Here is a 22602-nt window from a genome sequence, read left to right as displayed (position 1 = left end):
GTGTAATGGATAGAGCATGGGGTTGGTGCTCCAGGGAGTCTGGCTCAAATCCAGCATCTTCCATGTTCTGCATGGATGACCTTGGTCCCTCCACGCCTCAGTTTCCACACCCAAATAGCAGACATTATCAAACCGACCTCTGGAGGTTGTTATAAAAATTAATCATACAACTTCTGGAAATGATGGGCGCAGCAGATGCTCAATAAACATGAACGTCATCCCCTCTCCTGTGATGTACAGCCCCTTAAAGGGATGGTCCACTGCCCTCTCACTCACTCTGCTCTAGGCAGCAACAAAAGAAATACCAAACAGGGAAAAGGAAGCGCAAAATGGTAATGTCCCCACGGTCCCTGGACCACCACAGTCACCGCTGCCTAACCCCAGAGCTGATGTCTCAGCACTTAATACTTCCTTATTTCGTATCGCCCTCTAGTTCCTTCATGTCTGAGAGTCTGGCCTTTCCACATTTAGAACATGTACCAACAAAATATCCTATTTCTTTGTATTTTCCATAGAGCTGAGCCCTAAACAGGGCATTGTCAGTATTAAGTAAGTATCAGGGGACAGAGGAACAGGCAGGACCAGCTTCAGATCCTAGGTGTCCTCATTCTTCACACACAGCAGTACTCTCCTACATCACATTGCTTCTTAAAGCACACATAGATCTGTGCCCTTCTGGAAGGATGGCAGGCAGAATAAGAGAGAGTCTGCTGGGACTGCGGCGGGACGTTATTCTCTCTAGACCCCATGGCAGGAAATAAACACATCATTCTGAGCAGAGCCCAGCGGAGCCCACGTGACACAGCCTCAGATCACATTCAGCTCGCTGGCTACTCCTTCAGTGCCCTGACATGTTAGGAGTGGCGAGATTACTAAATCAACGTGATAAAATACTTCCTGTTACGCAGCCCCTTCCTAGCTGTCTCTTCTCTGGTGGCATAGTCTCAGTTGCAGTAATGGAAGAGCCAACATGTCCAGTTCCCTCTGTCCATTGAAAAAACCGCATCAGCTTCAGTGCTCTGGGATGCCTGGTTCTTATGCAAAATGGTTGATGGTAACAGGAATACGGCAACTTGGGCCAAGGATTGAGCTATGGACAGTTTCCAAGTGTGCAGTCCTTGCACGTGGAACTGCTCATGAAAAGGCTTTCCAGCGGCTTAGCCTCCCACATTAGAAGAACGGTTGTTGTAGGAAGAATAATGGCCCCCAAAGATGCCCACATCCTAAAACCCAGTCTCTGCAAATGCATTACCTTCCATGGTGCTATGGTTTGGACATGGTTTGTTTGTCCCCATCAAACTCATGTTGAAATTTTATCCCTAATGTGGCAGTGCTGGGAGGTGGGGCCTGGTAGGAGATGTTTGGGTTGTGGGGGTGGATTCCCCATGAATGGCTTGGTGCTGTTCTGTAGTGAGTGAGAGTTCTTGCTCTCAAGCAACAGGATTATTTATTGCAGGAATAGGTTCCTTCCCAAGAGAGTGTGGGTTGTTAGAAAGCCAAGACACCCCTCAGGTTTTTCCCTCTTTGCACATATCTGCTTCCCCTTTTGACCTTCTCTGCCATGTTGTGATGCAGTATGAAAGCTCTCACCAGAAGCCAGGGCCATGCCCTGGAGCTTCCCAGCCTGCAGAACTATGAGCTAAATAAACCTCTTTTCTTTATAAATTATCCAGCCTTGGGTGTTCTTTTATAGCAACACAAAATGGACTAAGACACATGGCAAAAGGGGCTTTGCAAATGTGAGTAAGGTTACAGATCTTGAGGCAGGGAGACGACGATCGTGGATTATCCTGGGAGATTCAATCGAATCTCATGAGTCTTTAAGATTGGAGAACCTTTCCCAGCTGAGCTCAGTGAGCTTGTGAGGTGAGAATGACTCAACCCACCATTGCTGGCCTTGAAAATGGAGGAAGAGGAAAGTGGAGCCAAGGGATGCAGTGGCCTCTAGAAGCTGGGAATGGCTCTCAGCTGACAGCCAGCAAGAAAACGGGCCCCCCCATCCTATAACCACAAGGAAATGAATTCCATCAACAACCCAAATGAGCAGGTTCTCTCCTACAGCCTCCAGACAGTAATGCAACCCCACTAAAATCCTAGCTTTAGCTCAGTTAAGACTTCTGACCTACAGGCTATAAGATCATAATTTTGTCTTATTTAAGCCACTAAGTTTGTGAAAATTTGTCATGGCAGCAATGGAAAACTACAGTGATAATAATTATGGTAGAACAATTGATAATAACTGTTATTTATAGACTTCCTACTGTCAGGTACTGTCCTAGCTATTTTCCATACATTAGCTCATGTAAACCTCAACAATTCTATAAAGTATTAATATCCCCATTTCATAGTAGGAAACAGAGACCAAATAACTTGCCTGAGATCACATGCTGAAATTACAATTCAGTTGCAGTTTTGTACATCAATAAAGCTCATACCTGTCTCACTACCCTATGATGCCATATAGTTGCTGGAGCAAACTACTATTTTCTTAAATAAACAAAAAAATAGAAACTAATATTTATTATATGCCACACACTGTGCATGCTACTTCACCTATATCCTCTCAATTAATGCAATAATTAAGGATAAACTCTGTTATCTCCAGTCCAAAGATGGAAAACTGAGTGTGAGAGTGGGATGAGTAATTTGCCTCCAGGCACTTGGCTAGTAAGTGGGATTCAGGCACACAAGTTTTGGATCCAGGCCAGACATATTCCAGGATGCCTGGGCTATGATGACTTGAATGTGAACTCCAGACCCAGAAGGGAGCCCCACCCAGGCTGCAACTATAAGCCAACTGCAGCAACTCTCCCAGAGAAGGTGGCCCTGCCTCCCCATGGGACCCTCCCAGGGGCCATCGTGCTCTCTGGGAGATCATTCCTATGGCAGATGAAGAAGAGTTTGGTTAAATAAAGGGAAAGCGCCAAAGGGAGCAATCCACAGATGATTTCACTTACATACATCCAATTTCATCTCCACCAACTCCACTTATTTCCACTTAGCAAACTTAATTCCTTTAGTGCTTTAGGTTTTCCAAATTGACTCTACAGGGGAAACTGGCATTCAACCATCATTTCCAGATAAAGACCCTTTTAATTCAGAAGCTCCAGCAGCTCCAGGAGGTGCAAGGAAAATTCCTTAACTGTGGCCTCTGGAAAGTTCTCCCTCTTCTCCAGGCTGCATGCCTGAGATTTCTGGGTGGCTGCCAGAGGTCTGGGGCCACCCATTGCAATTCTACTCAAGCTTCTGGCTGGTGCCCCCGTGGAGCAGCTCCTTAACAGAGATTCCTGCTGGGGCCCCCAGGGCTATATGTTTCCCTTTTCTGTCATTGCTGGGAAAATCCCTGTTCTTTTATCTGTGAGCTGAAAGCTCAAAGTCTCACGTTGTTAGATCCCTGCCGCTAGGGGAAATTTATAACTGTTGCTAGAGAAGTGGCATTCGCTCCCCCACCTGTGTCACTCCATGCTCGAAAGACCATGTCCTAGAAAGGATGAGAACAACACAGCTTGGAGGAAGCCAAGGAGGTGATTCCAGTGAGGGAAGCTCCCAGCACTTGGCCCTTCGATGCAGTGATATTTACACACAGGGCAACCTGCTGCAGGGGTTTCAAAGAGCAGCCTTGGTTCTGGGTACTGAGAGCAAAGCCCCACCTTTGAAGAGCCAGGGCTGGGGGATGCGTTTTACAGGCACATGTCGAGATCTAGATTGGCTCTCTTTAACCCAAAGAGAGGCACTTGGCTAGTAAGTGGGAGTCAGGCACACAAATTTTGGATCCAGGCCAGACATATTCCAGGATGCCTGGGCTATGAAGACTTGAATGTGAACTCCAGACCCAGAAGGGAGCCCCACCCAGGCTGCAACTATAAGCCAACTGGGTGGGAACGGGTTCAACAAGGGGCTCTGAACCTAGAGGCCAGATCCCCACCAGGCTGGAGCAGATACCTATGGTGGATGAAAAGCAGGTGAAAAGAGTCCCTGCTTCTGATTTGAGGGATCACATCCTAATTCGGACGGAGAAAAAAGAAAACTCATTTGGAGGAGAGTGACCAGGTTGATGAATTGGATCCAAACCATGAGATGGAAGGAACCATCAAAGGCACTAATGGTACCATCTCTGGAAGAAAGAAGATGCTGGGAGCCATGAAATGATAGTGCTGCAGGTCTCAGAGGGGCCATCACAGGGAAGAGCACCAGGCCTGTTCTGTATGGCCCCGAGGAACAGGCAGAGCTAGAAAGGTAGGCATGGAGAGATAGAGTCAGGCTCAACAGAAAAACCAATGGTCAAAACGATTCAAAGGAGGAATGGGTTATTTGAGGGCCCTGCCAGCATGCAGATTTTGTGAATCTAAGGAAAAGCGAATAGTCAGAACTGGTCAAAGCTTCTCCAGTTTCCTGAAACTACCAACAATGGCAGTTTCAGGAAAGAGCTGGAGGCCAGGGGCAGTCCCAACTGAGATGCTAGGTCCAGGTTCCGGTCTCCAGGCTCCTGCAAGACTGAGACAAAAAGGTCTGACCATAGTCCCAGAGGAGCTTGGACACAGGCAGAGCATCAGAGTGAAGTCACAGACCTGATGAGAAGACTTAGGCACTGCAGGGGAAACACAAGTGCTGCTGGATATGCCATGAACCTGGTATTTGGATCTGAGGGACAAAGTAAGACCAACAGTCAAAACTCAGGTTGATGCTGAGTCATTAAACTGCTGGTTTGGGCTTCCTCCAAACAGGAACAAGATTTGCCTCAGGACCTGGGGTTTGGCTGCAGGGATCAGAGAATATAGGGACAGGGAGCCAGTGGCATCACTGCACAGTCCTCGGCAAGCAGCACTTGTTAAGGGCTGCCTCTGTATCCGTGAGACCGCCCATGTATGCCTTCCAAAAGCTTTCAAATTTAAAGCTCCCTTGGGTCTCCATCATTCATTCATTCAGTAGATATTTAGTGGACACCTACTATACGCCAAGCACTCAGTCTTAAGTGCTGGGGAAACATCTGAGAACTAAACAAGGGTTTTTCCCCATGGGAGGACTCAGACAATAAACAATAGGACCCATATGTCAGATGATGATGAATGTTATAGAAAAATAAAGCAGAGAAGAGGGACAGAAAGTGTCAGGGGCAGAGGAGGGGCTAGAGGATGGTCTCACAGCCAATATCACACTGACTGGGTGAAAGCCAGAAGCATTCCCTTTGAAAACTGGCACAAGACAAGGGTGCCCTCTCTCACCACTCCTATTCAACACAGTATTGGAAGTTCTGGCCCGGGCAATGAGGCAAGAGAAAGAAATAAAGTGTATTCAAATAGGAAGACAGGAAATCAAATTATCTCTGTTTGCAGAAGACATGATTATATATTTAGAAAATACTGTCGTCTCAGCCCAAAATCTCCTTAAGCTGAGAAGCAACTTCAGCAAAGTCTCAGGATACAAAACCAATGTGCAAAAATCACAAGCATTCCTATATACCAATAATAGGGAGTCAAATCACAAGAAAACTCCCATTCACAATTGCTACAAAGAGAATAAAATACCTAGGAATATAGCTTACAAGGGATGTGAAGGACCTCTTCAACAAGAACTACAAACCGCTGCTCAAGGAAATAAGAGAGGACACAAATAGAAAAACATTCCATGCTCATGGATAGGAAGAATGAATATCGTAAAAATGGCCATACTGCCCGAATTTACAGATTCAATGCTATTCCCATCAAAGCTACCATTGACTCTCTTCACAGAATTAGAAAAAACTACTTTAAATTTCTTTTATATATATATATATATATATTTTTTTTTTTTTTTTTTGAGACAGACTTTCACTGTTGTTGACCAGGCTGGAGTGCAGTGGTGTGATCTTGGCTCACTGCAACCTCCACCTTCCAGTTTCAAGCGATTCTCCTGTCTCAGCCTCCCGATTAACTAGGATTACAGGCGCCTGCCACCATGCCCAGCTAATTTTTGTATTTTTAGTAGAGACGGGGTTTCACCATGTTGGCCAGGCTGGTCTCGACCTCCTGAACTCATAATCTGCCTGTCTTGGGCTCCCAAAGTGCTGGGATTACAGACGTGAGCCACTGCGCCAGGCTTAAATTTCATATGGAACCAAAAAAGAGCCCATATAACCAAGATAATCCTAAGCAAAAAGAACAAAGATGGAGGCATCATGCTACCTGACTTCAAACTATATTACAAGGCTACAGTAAGCAAAACAGCATGGTACTGGTACCAAAACAGATATGTAGACCAATGGAACAGAACAGAGGTCTCAGAAATAACAACATACATCTACAACCATCTCATCTTTGACAAACCTGGCAAAAACAAGCAATGGGGAAAGGATTCCCTATTTAATAAATGGTGTTGGGAAAACTGGCTAGCCATATACAGAAAACTGAAACTGGACCCCTTCCTTACACCTTACAAAAATTAGCTCAAGATGGATTAAACACTTAAAAGTAAGACCTAAAACCATAAAAACCCTAGAAGAAAACCTAGGCAATAACATTCAGGACATAGGCATGAGCAAAGACTTCATGACTAAAACACCAAAAGCAATGGCAACAAAAGCCAAAATTGACAAATGGGATCTAATTAAACTAAAGAGCTTCTGCACAGCAAAAGAAACTATCATCAGAGCGATCAGGCAACCTGCAGAATGGGAGAAAATTTTTGCAATCAATCCATCTGACAAGGGCTAATATGCAGAATCTACAAGGAATTTAAACAAACTTACAAGAAAAAAACAAACAACCCCATCAAAAAGTGGGCAAAGGATATGAACAGACATTTTGCAAAGGAAGACATTTATGCAGCCAACAAACATATGAAAAAAAACCTCATCACCACTGGTCATTAGATAAATCCAAATCAAATCCACAATGAGATACCATCTCATGCCAGTTAGCATGATGATCATCAAAAAGTCAGGAAACAACAGATGCTGGAGAGGATGTGGAGAAACAGTAATGCTTTTACACTGTTGGTGGAAGTGTAAATTAGTTCAACCACTGTGGCAGACAGTGTGGTGATTCCTCAAGGATCTAGAGCTAGAAATACCTTCTTTTTTTTTTTTTTTGAGATGGAGTCTCGCTCTGTTGCCCAGACTGGAGTGCAGTGGCGTGATCTCGACTCACTGCAAGCTCCGCCTCCCAGGTTCACGCCATTCTCCTGCCTCAGCCTCCCGTGGAGCTGGGACTACAGGCGTCTGCCACCACGCCCAGCTAATTTTTTTGTATTTTTAGTAGAGACGGGGTTTCACCGTGTGAGCCACGATGGTCTCAATCTCCTGACCTCATGATCTGCCCATCTCAGCCTTCCAAAGTGCTGGGATTATAGGCGGGAGCCATGGCACCCGGCCTAGAAATACCTTTTGACTCAGCAATCCCATTACTGGGTATATACCCAAAAGATTATAAATCTTTCTACTCTAAAGACACATGCACACGTATGTTTAGTGCAGCACTATTCACAATAGCAAAGACTTGGAACCAACCCAAATGCCCATCAATGATAGACTGGACAAAGAAAATGCAGCACATATATACCATCGAATACTATGCAGCCATAAAAAAGAATGAGTTCATGTCCTTTGCAGGAACATGAATGACGCTGGAAATCATCATTCTCAGCAAACTAACACAAGAACAGAAAACCAAACACTGCATGTTCTCACTCATAAGTGGGAGTTGAACAATGAGAACATATAGGCACAGGAAGGGGAACATCAGAAACTGGGGCCTGTTGGGGGGTGGGGGACAAGGGAAGGGATAGCATTAGGAGAAATACTTAATGTAGATGACGGGCTGATAGGTGCAGCAAACCACCATGGCACATGTATACCTATGTAACAAACCTGCACGTTCTGCACATGTATCCCAGAACTTAAAGTATAATAAAAATAAAAAAAAAAGAAAAAGAAAAAGAAAGCAGAGAAGGACAGAAAGTGTCAGGGGCAGAGCAGGAGCTAGAGGATGGTCAGGGCATGACCTGCCTGCATAGCATGAGAAAGTGAACCACACAGATATCCAAGGGAAAAGTGTTCCAGGCAGAGAGCACAACAGGTGCAAGGGCCCTGGGGCAGGAGCACACTTGGTGCATTTGAAGAAAAGCAAAGAAGCTGGTGGAGCTGGGGGTGGTGTGTGGCATGAGTGAGAGGCGGGGTGGTAGGAAATGACAATAAAATTCACCAGAATAAAGGGCAGTTCATGGACGGCCCTGTGGGCCACTGTGAGGACTTCATCTTTTATTCTGACACGGGAAGTCAGCGGAAGACTGGAGCAGTGGACTGACACAATCCAACTTACATCTTAAAAGAGTCATTTTTGCTGCCATTTTGACAATGAAAAGTGAGAGGGCAAGAAAGAGGCAGAGAAACTAACAGGAAAGGTTTGCAGTAATCCAGGGAGAAATAATACTGGCTTGGAAAAGGGAAGCGCCTGCTGAGGTGGTGAGATGCCGTTGGGTTGTACTGGATATACTTGGAAGGCAGAGCCAACAGGACTGTTGATAGAGAGGCTGTGGGTATCAGAGAAAGATGAGACCAAGGATGACTCTAAGGTTTGGAGTCTATGTCCACAGAGGTAGAATGGCATTACCATTTATGAAATGGGTAGACAGTAGGAGAAACAGGCATGGAGGGGAAAATCAAGAACTTGATTTTGGACATGCCAAATCTGAGTTTCTGTTAGACATCCCAGTGGGGATGAATCTGGAGTTTTGGAGAGGGGTCAGAGCTGGGGATGAGATTAGAGAGTCACAAGCATAACGATGCCTTTAAAGCCCTAAGACTGCATGAGATCATCAGGCAGTGGGCATGCACAGAGAAGAGGTTTAAGGACTGGGCCCTGAGGCATATCCATCTTCAGAGATCAAGAGATGAGGAAGAACAAGCAAAGGAAACTGAGAAGGAATGGCCAGAAACAGGGCAAGAACAAGATGGGGCATGGTCCAGAAGCCAAGTGAAAAAGTGTTTCAAGGAAGAAGGAGGAAAATACTATGTCAAATGCTGCTGCTAAGTCCAGTAAGATGGGGCCTGGGGATGGATCACTGGGTTTAGCAATCTGGGTATCAATGCCCAGGGCTGAAAGTCTGGTTGGAGACGGTCCTATTGATAGGGAAAGAGAGGACAGGAAATGGAGACAGCTTGAATAGGCAATTATTTTACAGAGCTTTGCTGTAAAAGGAAGAAGAAAAATCAAGAGCCCACTGTAGAGGGGCAGCAGCTAAGGAAGGTTTTTAAGAAGGGGGAATCATTCAGCTCCATTAGTCAATACCTGGGACAACTGCTCCTGTGTGGAGTCCACCGTACTAAGAGGGTAGGAAAGACAGAGCTCTCTCCTCAGGATGCTCTTAGCCTCCCAGGGTAGACGAAATTCAAATAATGTTTCAAAAAATGCCTGTACAGAAACGGGGGGTAAGTGCCCAGAAAGAGTGCAACCCACACATGAGTGTGTGAACACACACACACCCACGCTTTGGAAGGGAAAGTTCCCTAGACAAGGTGGGGATTCTCATCTCCTAGAACAAGGTGAATTTAAAGCAAGGTTTAAAAAAAGAGAAAAGACAAGATTCGGTGGAGGCATGGGGAAGGGTGATCCAGGCAGGCAAAGGCTAGAGATGGAAACAGGCTGGCCCAGTAGTCTATCATTAATTACAGATGTCACTTTCATAGCACTTACTGTATGCCTGACACCATCCTAAGTGCTTCTATGCAGGAACTTACTGAATTCTTATAAAAGCATAAAACAGGGACTACTATTAGCCCATGTTATAGATGAAGAAATGGAGGCACTGAGAAATTATGTTCTTGCCCAAGGTCATACAACTAGTGAAGGGTGGAGCTCAGATTCATATCCAAGCGGTCTGGTTCCAGAGCCCACGCTCCTGGTGTTAATGCGTGCACTGTGCCAGAGCCTCCCGGGAACCAGCTCCAGCGTTTCCCCACAACACATCTGACTCCATTCCTCAATCATATGAAAAGCCACTAAAGGAACCTGGGTGAGTCCAGGCGGAAGAGACTGAGAGGAGAGGGAGACATGGGGGACCCTCTTGTGGACTACCCTAGATGACCAGTCAAGCCCATTCAGGCTGATTCACCACCTGAAACACAGGGAGTGACAGGAGTATAAAGGGCTGGGGCTGACGTCTGCCCTGGGGTAGGGTTTCAGAGAGGTAAGCCTCTTTCTTTTCAATTATTTTCTTTCCTTTTTGTTTTCTTTTCTTTTTCTTCCTTTCTTTCTCTTTCTTTTCTTCCTCTTTCTTTCTTTCTTCCTTCCTTTCTTCCTTTTTCTTCCTTTCTTCTTCCTTCCTTCCTTTTTTTTCTTTCATCTGCCTACCTCTGTCTGCCTACCTCTTTCTCTGTCTACCTGTCTGCTTATCTACCTACCTACCTCTTTATCTGCCTACCTATGTATGTACTTATCTACCTACTTATCTATCTGTCTTCTTTCTTTCTATCTATCTATCTATCTATCTATCTATCTATCTATCTATCTATCTATCTATCTATCTATCTATCTATCTTTGAGACAGGGTTCTGTCACCCAGGATGGAGGGCAGTGGTGCTACCATAGCTCACTGCAGCCTCAAACACCTGGACTCAAGTGATCCTTCCATCTCAGCCTCCCAAGTAGCTGGGACTACAGACATGATGAACCTTTTCTAAAGGGGTCATACTCAGACAGATAGAGTCTCAATTCCAGAGACCCCCAGTCAGGGTTGAGCATTTGACTGAGTCATAGTGCCTCTCGCGTCCAGCAGAGTGGCACTGTCTGCCCAGCTAGAGGACTGTGTTTGCCACTGCGTGTGCATTTGAACCTGACTGGTCAGTGTCCTCTCCACAACACCCCTCATCAGTGTGGGTTTAATGGGCCTCGCTGGCTGGGTCCACCACAAGCTGCCCAGGCACCATATCTCAGCTCAATGGGAGGAAACACACACCAATGGGACATGGAGGGGCTGCTGGGCAGCCTGACAGCTGTCTGTAGCACCCTGCTGCCCACACTACCCCCCCAGCCGAACCCCAGCCCCCGTAAAGCCGATAGGGAATGTGTGCCTGTTTATCCAGACTAATGAGAGCTAAGTGTGACCACTGTCTTGCCTGCTGACGAGCCGCGAGGCTGTGAGTGGGATGTGCTGGCTCTGGCAATGCACACGCACGCGTCCCACCCACGCAGGCACTCGGCTGAGGTCTAGCAGCAGCTTCCACATTGCCTGTGCTTCTTCAGCTCCACCATCAGTGGCCACAGGGAGGAAGGAAGCACCCAGACAGCCTAGGTCTACATCAACAGAACAAAAGAAATTAGCAGAGTTCTTAGGTCCTACCTGGCTTATCCAAAGGATTGGAGCCAAATGGGGTCATGGCTTAAATTAGGCAGATGGTTGCCTCAATTCTAAGCTCTTGTTAATGGTTATTAATGAGGACACAATGATAATGAAATGCCTCCCCATGAAAGGATGAGAAGAGACCAAAGGTGAAAAGACTGTATCACCAAATCCCAGACTGAAGGGGGTCTTAGAGGTAACAGGTCCAATACCACATTTGAGGCTGAAATCCCTGTCCAACCTATCTGTGGCCACCTCCGGGTATGGGGACCTTGGTATCCAGAAAAGCCCATTCCATCTGCCTGGAAAACACTTTTTTACATGGAATCAAAACCTCTTTCCATAATTTCCACTCCCAACACCCCCCCCCCCACCAAAATAGAGCTTGCTAGTGACTCACTCCACATCCCAAGACTTTTTGTAAATGACTTCACAGAGTTGGAGACAGGTTTTTGAAATTCTGATGAAATATCACCATCACTCTTTCAATACCATGTTCATCCCTGTTGAATCCGATACTGCCAGTCAGGTCCACTGGTCATGCTGCTCGATCCAACCGAATAGATACCATCAGTCCATAATATTCATTGAAAACCTGGAGATACTCAGGCCATTCTAGCAGAAATGAACACAGGCAGCCACATACCAAAATGATATGGAAATCAGCTCTGTTACCTAAGACTTCAGATATGGAACAATAGCCTCATCCCTTCATGTCTGACACTTCTGCCAGTGATCAATCCCAATATGCTTAAGAAAACAAGATAGAGAAGCAAGACTCACTAACGCTCGCTGCCATTACCTATGTGCTTTTTCTCTTTAGCTCGGCCTCGTTTTGTGAGCCCCCAGGCATCGGCACACTGGCCCCTGGTGGCATTCGGATCTCATACATCGAGAACACACTGCTAGCAAGCTATTCAGGACCCTGCCCCAATGCTGTCCTCAGATGCTTCTGAGTCCATCTCCTTTGATGTGACCCCTCTTCCTGACCTGTGCAAGCTTGGGGAAGTCACAACCCTGGGCACCTCAGGCTACCCTCCACAAGATGGGCACTTCGACCTGCCTTGCAGATCACTGGGGAAACTGAATTAACGTGTGTAAGAACACGTTATTCACCACAAACCATGGCACGAATGTCACCCAGGTGGTTGGGAGTCAGGAGTCCTGGCACCGCCAAAAGGGCATTCACCAATTCATTTCACCTTTTGGGACCCCGGGATTTCTTATCTGTAAAATGGAATATCTAGGCCTAATTCATCTCTAACTTCTCAGCAGAAGAGATTATGGATGAAGTTACAGTGCACAATGGGTTTTGGAAAGGGCAAAAGAGAGAACAAACATCCCAAAAGCACCCTGTGTGGTGCTCCTGAAGACCAAGGGAAGACGGATGACACAACAGCATGCCAGCCTGGATATCTCTCTCACTACAGCCACACCTCCCTCAGCCACCCCAAAACATGTTGGTGGCAGGGGAGGAGCAAGGAGGAGAGGAGAGACAGCCTTACATAAGCACAAGTGTATGCAGACACACACGCGGACTTTTTTTTCTTTTGGTAAAATATTTACTCTCCTAATTATATATTTTATGGGCTGACAATAACATTGGTTGGCATTTTTAAACCTTGACCGATTCCTGGGGGAACAGAAGTTTACAAACTGACAGGTCAGCTCAAAATTCAAAACTTGCCACAGTGAATTCATTTAGCAAACATTTACTAAGCCCACTACTGTGGGCCAAGCACTGTGCTAGACTCTGGGAATACAGACATGAATAAGAAAGACACAGCCTCCCTAAGGTGCTTACCAGGGGAGAGACTTATGTCCTAGAAATCCTTCTATATTCCCCCTCTAGGTGACAGATGAAGGAGAAAGTCATCAATTTCTATTTGCCACTAATGTGAAAGACCAATTGATTGTCTATATGGGTGACTCAATTTGGAAACGAGATGAAAAGTTGCATGCTGATCAAAATTTCGTAAATCAAATCATGTGCTAACATTATGAGAGGAGCCCACTACTCAAACAAACCCATGGTGAATCCTCTACAAACAAGGCAAAGAATTCAGCTGGTATATTTGAATCTCGGTGAATCAGATATATTTAATACACAGCATAACAAGATGAGAAACTGGTGTTTTTTATCCTTTCCCCTTGTCTCCCCCAATTCTCCTATTATCTTTATCTTTATAACATTTCAATGTTCTATGTTGAACATTCTCTGTACAGAATTGGAGCTCATTGGGGGAAACCAACTAAGTAAAAAAATTACAGTTGTAAAGTGCCTGGGGGGTCCTCGTAAGACAGAGTGTCAAATAAATCCAAGTTCTTGCTGCTTTACCACACAGGAAAACCTTAAACAAGAGAGATTCAATTGCTACAATTACCTGCTGATGTGTCTAATACACCTATGCTGAGCAGAGCTTCCCTTGCCACCTGGAATGAGCCCTGAAATCCCCATGCCTCAGTTTCCTCATCTCTCAACTAGACTTTGTGCCCTTTAAGAAATGCTTTGGAGGTAAAAAGTGTCAAAAAAGAGCAAGAAAGTATATTAGCAATGATGATTCCATCTTTCAGCTCCTTACCAGCAGAACACAATATATTTAATGTGATGGCTGTGATAATGAGATACCCCAAATGCTTCCAGGGGTTCATCAGCTCTAGAAGAGCAGGAAGAGACAGCATTGGAGACAGGTTCAAATTTCAGTAGCTGTGTGACCTTAGATTTGTTATTTAAATTCTTTGAGTCTCTGTTTCTTCATCTATAACAGGGGATTGTTCCAACGAGACAGGCTGAGATATGGGGAATACTTAGCCCAGTGCCAGGCAAAGAATGGGAGTTATTATTTTGGCTATTATCGTGTAGCACTGCATCCTCAGTGCTTGGCACATAGCATTCAATAAATATTTGTTGAGTTAATTAATGAATGAATAACTGTACCATTGAGTTTATTATTACTGCCAAAGCTTTCATTAGAACCCAACCAGGATCTTCAGCCCATTCCTATTCTTTTTTAAGTAAGACAGGTAGATGAATATTTTCTCCTTTTCCTCTTTCTCCTTTCTCTTCTACTTTCTCCAATAAGTTTACCTCTTTATGCATAGGTAAGACAGTGCCATTTAAAACAATGGTACCAAACATGTTATTGGAAAACCCAGTCTTGCAAGGACCATGGATTCATATATCCATCACATTCATTGAGCTGGAGCCATATACTTCTCTGTATCATGTGTTGGGCCCTTGTGTTAGGGGGTCACTCTCCCATGGAGTTCAGAGTCTAGTGGGAAAGTGCTATAATCTTTAGAATATAACATGGCAAGTGCTGGAACAGATGTTATGTGCTGGGGGAATGGGGGAATGGTAGGAAAAAGATGAATTCTCCCTCTTATGGACAGGATGATAACGGGAAAGGACTTTGCAGAGGAAGAGCCATTTAAGCTGATGGTGATGGAGGAGGAAGACAAAGAAAAAGAAGAGGAGTAGAAGGAGGAGTTGGATTTGTTTTCCAGACAGAGAAGATGGAATGGGAGGAAGAGCACTATAGGGATAGCAAGGGAATAGGTAAAGCTGAGAGTAAATCTTCCTGGCATATTTGGCTCACAGGGAGTGGTTTAGTGTAGCTAAAATACAGAGCCAAGGAATGAGTAACAACAGAGCCAAGGAAGGAGTAACAAGAGATAGGCTTGGAGCCTAGCATTCATTCAGTTAACAAATACTTAATGAGTCCCAAGGTGTTAGGGGCAAAGGTAACACATTTGCTAATGTCTGAAAAGTTTTCTAAACAGGAATGGAGAAAACTGTAGGAGAATATAACCTTCACATACTGTTGAAGGTGATTCTGCTTCTCAGAAGCTAAGGGAGGCCATGGGTGCATGGAGAAGAAAGCACTGGAAGAGGAGTCAAGGATGCCAGCACCACTGCCAGCTGCCACCACCCAGGCCCCTACTTGCCAGGTGACCTTGGCCAAACCACCACCCGCTGCAGCCCTGTTTCCTCATTTGCAAGATGAGCAGGTTAGATAATGAATCCTTATAGTCCCTTCTGAATCTAAGAATGACAATGCTTTCTGGTCTCTTTAAGTAACGAAGAGGGTGCAAAGATGGGGTGGGGTCTTCTCAGGGCATTTATTAACTTGTAGCTCCACAGTCATCACTCAGAGGACCCAGAGGGACAGAAGCAAAATCAGAAAACATTTTCAGAAGATAGATGACGGAAGGGGTTGACATATGTGTGAGAGTTTGGGGAATTTATGCAGCCAGCCTCACAGCCATAAATAAAGTCCCTTTCTTTTACCCAAAACCTCATTCGAGGGGTAAACACCAAACATTGTAATAGACAATTTGGCTGTATCTCCTGCCCTGTGCCTCACTTGAATGAAAAACAGCCGTCACAAGGCAGGGTAATGGGTTCGGCCGCCTCTTTCCAAACATCCGTATTGTCACCAGCAGACAAGTGGGGCTGAGGATGGAGCAAACAGGGCGATTTATCTCTCCGATTCTTGGTCTCTTCATGCAGCCCCATTCAGAGAGCCACGCATTCTGAGGCTGGGGTTGGGGAAAATCCCAGAAAAACCCAAATGCAAGGAAAAGTGACCCCCGGGAAGGCGAGAGGCGCAGCAGCCCCTTCCCTTCCCATAAGCCTCTCAAGGACCCCAGAGACCCCAGCACAGTTAACGCCAGCCCGGCCCATCTGCGTGCAAGGCTGCCTGCTGCTCAGCACAGCTACTTGTGTTTTCTTGACCCACTTCTCTTCCCATCCCTGCCCTACTCCACATCCCCTCTGGAGTCCACGTAATTAGCAACTTTCCATCCATAAGGATTGGGAGACTTGAAAAGCTCCTGGCACTCAGGCTAACCAAGGAGACAGGAAGAACAGGTCCTGGCACTGCTGTTTGCGTTTTTCTTTTCTTCTCTTTCTGTTGTCTTAACTCTGCTTCCTGGCCTCTGCAGGAGATTAGGCCCGGTTTGACCTTGCTAGCCAGCAGGGCCCGTGGCTGGAAAGTGGCTGGAAGTGGCCTAGCATGGACCAAAACCGAGGGCCAGCAGTCTTGAAAGAACTGAACAAGCATTGTTCAGAGTATGGGTTTGGGAGCACGAGGGGTCCCTTTGAAGCCCTCTGTTGTGGCAGCCAAGAGAGGGACCTGTCAGCTCTGCTTTCTGCTTCCCTCTCGGAGCACAAGTGTCAGGAGAAGCGAGGCCATGAGGCACTGCCGATTCTGCCTCAATTCCTTTCTGCTTCCGATTAGCGACAAATGGAAATTGATGGGTTGCTACTTTATTCACTCATTTAGAGGGGGAGAAAACCTCACAGTAAACGCTGAATAACTATAGGCATCTTATAAATTAAACATCTTAAGGATATGAACCATTTTGCATTGCTGCTAAGCAGGTTTTGAAGTTTCTGTAAAAATGAATGGAGAACTGGGAGGGAAAATTCTGCTTTTTAATTTCTTTTTTTTAAGCATGCAGAGCAGTGTGTCGAGGGCAGGGTGAGGGGGAGAACTGAGTCACCTGTCCACGTTTCTGATTCCAATCAGCTCCTCTGCATTTGCATGAAAAACTGTGCCCGCAAGGTAAAACGGAGCAGCTTACAGAGCTGCAGGCTGGGCTTCTGGCCTGTGACACCTGGCCTAGCCAGGTCTCGGTGGCTCGCCCACCTCTGCCCACACCATGGCCTCCTGACCACCACCAGCACACCGACCTGAATGCAGCTGGAGGAATTTGGGAGCTTTAAGTCAACTCCCTGAGATTCAGCATCATGCTATCTTTGCTCTAAGTCAGCCTCTAACGCTTTCAGGCTCCAACTTAAGATCTAGATTCCTGCCTTTACTCCCAACCCCACCCCTACCCCCATCTGCAGTGTGGGAAGAGGGGCCTCATGTGGTTATCCCTTGGGGTAACCTGCCTGGTATTTGAGTTCCTCTAGGGCTGTCACTTAACCCTACCCCTGGGGCTCTGCTGTTGGATGGGTCATCTTGTGGCCATCAACCTACCTTTCTGGGTTTGTCACTGCTGTGCTCCACCCACCTGTCCACACTAACCCCCATCCCTCCATGAACACATAGACACCCCCTATCCCCAATACCCCACATCTGTCCTAATTCCATGGGTTCTCTGTTGCTGAGCCATCAGATGACCACGCTGTGCCTGCCAGACTGAACTGTGTCCTTGTCCCTGTGGCTGGCTGTGTCCCCAGGACCCAGGACCTGGAGAGCCTCAACCTGCAGTTGACAAGGCTTGTTCAGTCCTGGCAGGGTGGAGGCACCCAACTTCCCAGGCCCACCCCACCAGGGATGGGGTGCTGAGGGCTCGATGGAAGCCCACCTGCCCACACCTAGAGTAGGCGTCCCACAGCAACAAGGCAAGGGAGAGACTCACATGACCCTGCCCTCCCTCTCAGAGCCAGGCCACGGCAAGCAGATCCAATGCCAAGGGCCCTTCCAAGCAGCCAGGCCACCCCAGCAGACTCCTGGCTTCTTCCAAGTTGTGGACATAGCATGCTCTCCAGGAAGCCTTCTTGGACTGACCACAGGAAAGAAGGAACCTCTTCTCCCATCTCCAGCCCTAGATTTGGAATCCCCATGGCCATCCTCACCCTCCTTTTTCCCCAACAGCTGCCTCTTAACCGACTAGGCTGAACCTACATTGACTGCACCAGGAAGTTATCAGCATCTTTATTCTAGTGGCCGGGGAGTCGGGAGGTTGACCAGATCTGAGTGGTCACCTGTCAGCTGCCTCCACCCCCACCACCTGCATCTTCACCCCAGCCACACTCAGGGAGGGCACAGTGCACAGGCTGGGCAGCTTCCCCAGGTCCTGTGCAGCACTCTCATGTCCCTTGTGGACACCTGGGATAGTGGATGGGGGCACTGCCCCGAGCCAGACCACACTTACCGATCCTCAAGGAGTGTGGGCTGCAGGCGACCATCACGAGCCACGCAGGAAGCAGCACCAAAGGCGCCGAGACGCGGGGCATCTTCTATGAATCCTCATGGAGCCCCCTGCTGGCCTGGGCATGACATAACTCTGCGAGAGAGGGGGTGGGGGGCACGTGAGTCCCAGGCTCCAGCTAGGCAGCTGCCCCACCATCCCAGTGACCCCCAGCTACCAGGGAAAGTCACGGAGCCGGAGAGGCCCCTTTGTCTTTCCTCCCTACACCCTGGGCTCAAAGAAGGCTCAGGTTCTAACTTCAGCCGACATGGGGCAGGTTGCTGTAACTGTGGTTGGATGATTCATGGCATGCCATTAGAAATGAAGAACCTCATCTGCTCTCAGCAAGGCACAGTGGCTCACGCCTGTAATCCCAGCACTTTGGGAGGCCAAGGCGGGTGGATCGCTTGAGGCCAGGAGTTCGAGACCAGCCTGGCCAACATGGCAAACCCCGTCTCTACTAAAAACACAAAAATTAGGTGGGCGGGGTGGCGCACGCCTGTAATCCCAGCTACTCGGGATGCTGAGGCACAGACTCGAACACAGGAGGCAGAGGTTGCAGTGAGCTGAGGTCGCGCTATTCGCCATTGCACTCCAGCCTGGCTGACAGAGCAAGCCTTTATCTCAAACAAACAAACAAAAACCTCATCTGCTCTTCAGGAATTGGAGCCATGGGTGAGCAGAAGAGGAAGGGATAGGAGAGATGGGAGGATTACTCCATTGCCCCAAATGCAGCACAGGCACTGCACACTGACGAGAGGTGTGAGAGGGAACTGGGTTCAAGACCAGCTCCTCTAATTGCCAATTGTGTGGCCTTCATGAGGGCCCCTCTGTGTCTCAGCTCAGTGTCCTCACATGTAAAAGTGGTATAACAACCCCTCCTGGTGCAGTTGAACTAAAGAAGAATCAACGTAACATCGGAGAAGCCACCGTGCTCAGGGTCTGGCCTAAATGAGGTGCTACACAAAAGTCGGGTCCTCCCTGGCCCAGATGGGAGAGGTCCGTTCCCAGCAAATATGGAGGGCAGACACACACCTCCCAGGTTATCAGCTGCTTTCCACATCTGTTCTACTACCCCTGAAAACCAGCCCCACCCCCATCCTCTACCAATCCCTCTCCTCCTTCCTGAGGTGGGTGGGCCTCTGATGTCAAATCCAGAACCTTGCAGGGGCTGCCTCTCCCCAAGGCAGCCCATGCCTTGGCCCCCACTGAGACCCAGAGTCTGCCGATGACCAGCTCTGCTTGCTTCACTGGGGTGAGGGTGCGGTTGATGAGCACCTGGATATGCTAATCCCAGGTGCCTGGGTTGGGAGAGTAGCATTAACATGTTTCGACCCGGCACGGTGGCTCACGCCTGTAATCCTAGCACTTTGGGAGGCCAAGATGGGCAGATCACGAAGTCAGGAGATGGAGACCATCTTGGCTAACACAGTGAAACCCCATCTCTACCAAAAATACAAAAAATTAGCTGGGCGTGGTGGCGGGCACCTGTAGTCCCAGCTATTCGGGAGGCTGAGGCAGGAGAATGGCATGAACCGGGGAGGTGGAGCTTGCAGTGGGCCAAGATCGTGCCACTGCACTGCAGCCTGGGCGACAGAGCAAGACTCCATCTCAAAAAAAAAAAAAAAGTTTTATCCTCCATCCCCAAGACAGACAATCCAATAGGAAAATGGGCAAAGGCTTGAACAGACACTTTACTAAAGAAGATATCCGAATGGCTTACAAACATTTGAAAAGGTGCTCGGCCTCATTAAGCATCAAGAAAATGAAATTTTAAACCACAATAATATAACCACTGTACACCCACCATAATGATTAAGAAAAAAAAAAGACAACAGTAAGTGTTAGAAAGGATGTGGAAAAACCGGAACTCATGCAGTGTTAGCAGGAGTGTAAATTGAAATAAGCACTTTGGAAAACTGGTCTACTAGAGCTTTACATCTAGCCTAATGACCCACTAACTCCATTCCTAGGTATGTATCAAGCAGAAATGCAGGTATATGATCACCAAAGACATGCATACATAGCAGCACTCTGGTGGTTTCCAGTTTTCCCAAACTGGAAACTACCCAAATGTCCAGCAGCATGATGGAGAAATATATTATATATGCACACAGTGGAATGTTATACAGAAATGAAAATGAATAATCAACAACTACATGCAACAGCATGGATGAATGTCATAAATATAAGATTTAGCAAAAAAAGACTGGTACAAAAGATTACACATTCTAGAGACAGAATAATTCTGTCTATATAAAGTGTAAAAATAGACCAAACCACTCTGTGCTGTTGGAAGTCCAGTTTCATGGTTAGGGTAGTGACTGGCAGGGGACATGAGGGGACTCACCGGTGCTGGTGATGTTCTCTGGTTTTCACGCTGAGTGTTGGTTACAGAGCTGTGTTCACTTTATGAAAGCTCACTGAGCTATAAACTTATGATGTGTGCACTTTCCTTATGTGTGTTATGCCTCAGAAAAAAATTTTGTACAGAGACACCCCACCTCCCCCAGCATACTCAACATTTCATCTACACTCAGAGCCTTGTCACTTCCTGTGCATAGGGCATCCCTTCTGCCCAAAGAACACCCCTCTGCTCGCCCCTGCCATGGCCAGAATGGGGCCTCTCTGTGAGCCATCAGCACCCTGGCATGGCTCTGAGAGCAGCACTTTTCCTGCCACTGTTGTTGTCTTTATGCATCTACGCCTGGGATCAGTACGTGCTCCTTAAGGGAAAGGACTGTGTCCAAGTTCCTGTTGCATCCCCAGAGTCTATTTATACATAATAGGTGCATAGCACATATTTGTTCAATGAATGGAAGGAAGGCCTCAAGCAATCGCCTGCTAGGGGTAGACAGAGGAAGATAAAGAGTAAAGGATGGGAGTGAAGGCAACTCCGCTGTTGGCAAATCAGGCCCAGAATCTTTGTTCTTTAATTCATGGGTGTTGGTGCAGGGATAGATTAAAGCAAACACAGTCTCAGGAGAAGCTAGACATTCTTACTCATTATGGATAAAGATGATTATTCAATGATTTTATGTCTCCTTACTAGAATGTTAGCTCAATAGAGGTGGGGCAAGGACAGGAATCTTGTTTGGACTATATCCCCAGGGCCTAGAACAGTGCCTGGTATATTATACAGCCTTAATAAATATTTGTTGAGTGGATAAATGAATGAACAAGGAGAAAAAAACTGTAATAATCTGATTAGGCTATATAAAAGTACTACTAAATACAATCACTTACCTCAAATGCCTTCCATTTCTGCCTGATCAGCATGCTGCACCATAATTATTATGCAGACTGCTAAACAGGTGTCAGATTACCCTGTGTAAATTGTATCTGATGACAGAACTACACTCAGTTCAGTTCGTGCAGGCCTGAGGAACTGAGTGTAGCTGCTCACGGCCCCAAACACTGGTGGATCCTGGAAACTACTTTTTTTTTTTTTTTTTTTTTTTTTGAGATGGAGTCTTGCTCTGTCACTCAGGCTGGAGTACAGTGGCGCGATCTTGGCTCACTGCAACCTCCACCTCTCAGGTTCAAACAATTCTCCTGCCTCAGCCTCCCACATAGCTGGGATTACAGGTGCCCACCACCACGCCTGGCTAATTTTTTAGTGGAGATGGGACTTCACCATGATGACCAGGCTGGTCTTGAAGTCCTGATCTCAGGTGATCCACCCGCCTCAGCCTCCCAAAGTGCTGGGATTACAGGAGTGAGTCACCATGCCCAGCCGAGACTACATTTAAGCATGACAGTGGCTCAGGTCCTAGGCTGCTCTTGGGCCTCAGCTCTGTGACCCCCTAGACACAGTGATGAGAAATAATTTCCTCTTAAACCTTACAAGAATGAAAAGAGCCACCATGTTGCATGTCTGTAAGGCTCAGTGGCTTGCAAAATTCTTTGCACAGTCTTTATCATAGTTAATCCACAGAACAAGCTCTATTACAGATGAGGAAGCTGTGCCCAAGAAAAGATACGTGTCTAGCTGAAGGTCACACAACTGCCTGGAGGCAGAGCCAAGGCTAGACAGGTCTCTCACTCCACTAGCTTTTCTATCTTAACTGCTACAGAGCAGAAAGATGAAGCTTTTAGATTCTTCATCAAAAAAACACAAAGACATTTGGGGTCTTATTTTCAGCTTAACATTCAGATAAATCTAGTCTTAGGAACTAACAGTGCATCCCTCATTAACTGAAAATATTTTAATAATTCAGGGGCAAAAAAAGAAATTATCCTGAAGTTAGAGCACCAAGACGCTGTTTCCACGACCACTACCCTCCATGGGGGGTTTCTCCCCTGCCCATGGTGTATTCTCCTCCACCTGCCTGCATGCTGTGGCATTGACATCGACAGCTC

The 22602-nt window shown here is 46.8% G+C and overlaps 1 protein-coding gene across 1 annotated transcript in view; it reads right to left on the bottom strand.

Annotated features, from left to right (window-relative positions):
- Positions 1-22602, bottom strand: part of GRIK4 (glutamate ionotropic receptor kainate type subunit 4) — a 427684-nt gene that overhangs the window by 313776 nt on the left and 91306 nt on the right. Inside the window, exon 2 of the mRNA XM_025356723.1 lies at positions 18205-18336. Coding sequence (XP_025212508.1) covers positions 18205-18286 — 82 coding nt within the window. The 5' untranslated portion in view covers positions 18287-18336. The remainder of the gene's footprint in view (positions 1-18204; positions 18337-22602) is intronic.

Source organism: Theropithecus gelada, chromosome 14 (genome assembly GCF_003255815.1).
Source record: "Theropithecus gelada isolate Dixy chromosome 14, Tgel_1.0, whole genome shotgun sequence".
Classification (NCBI taxonomy): Eukaryota; Metazoa; Chordata; class Mammalia; order Primates; family Cercopithecidae; genus Theropithecus; species Theropithecus gelada.
This window is presented reverse-complemented; position numbering and strand designations above follow the sequence as displayed.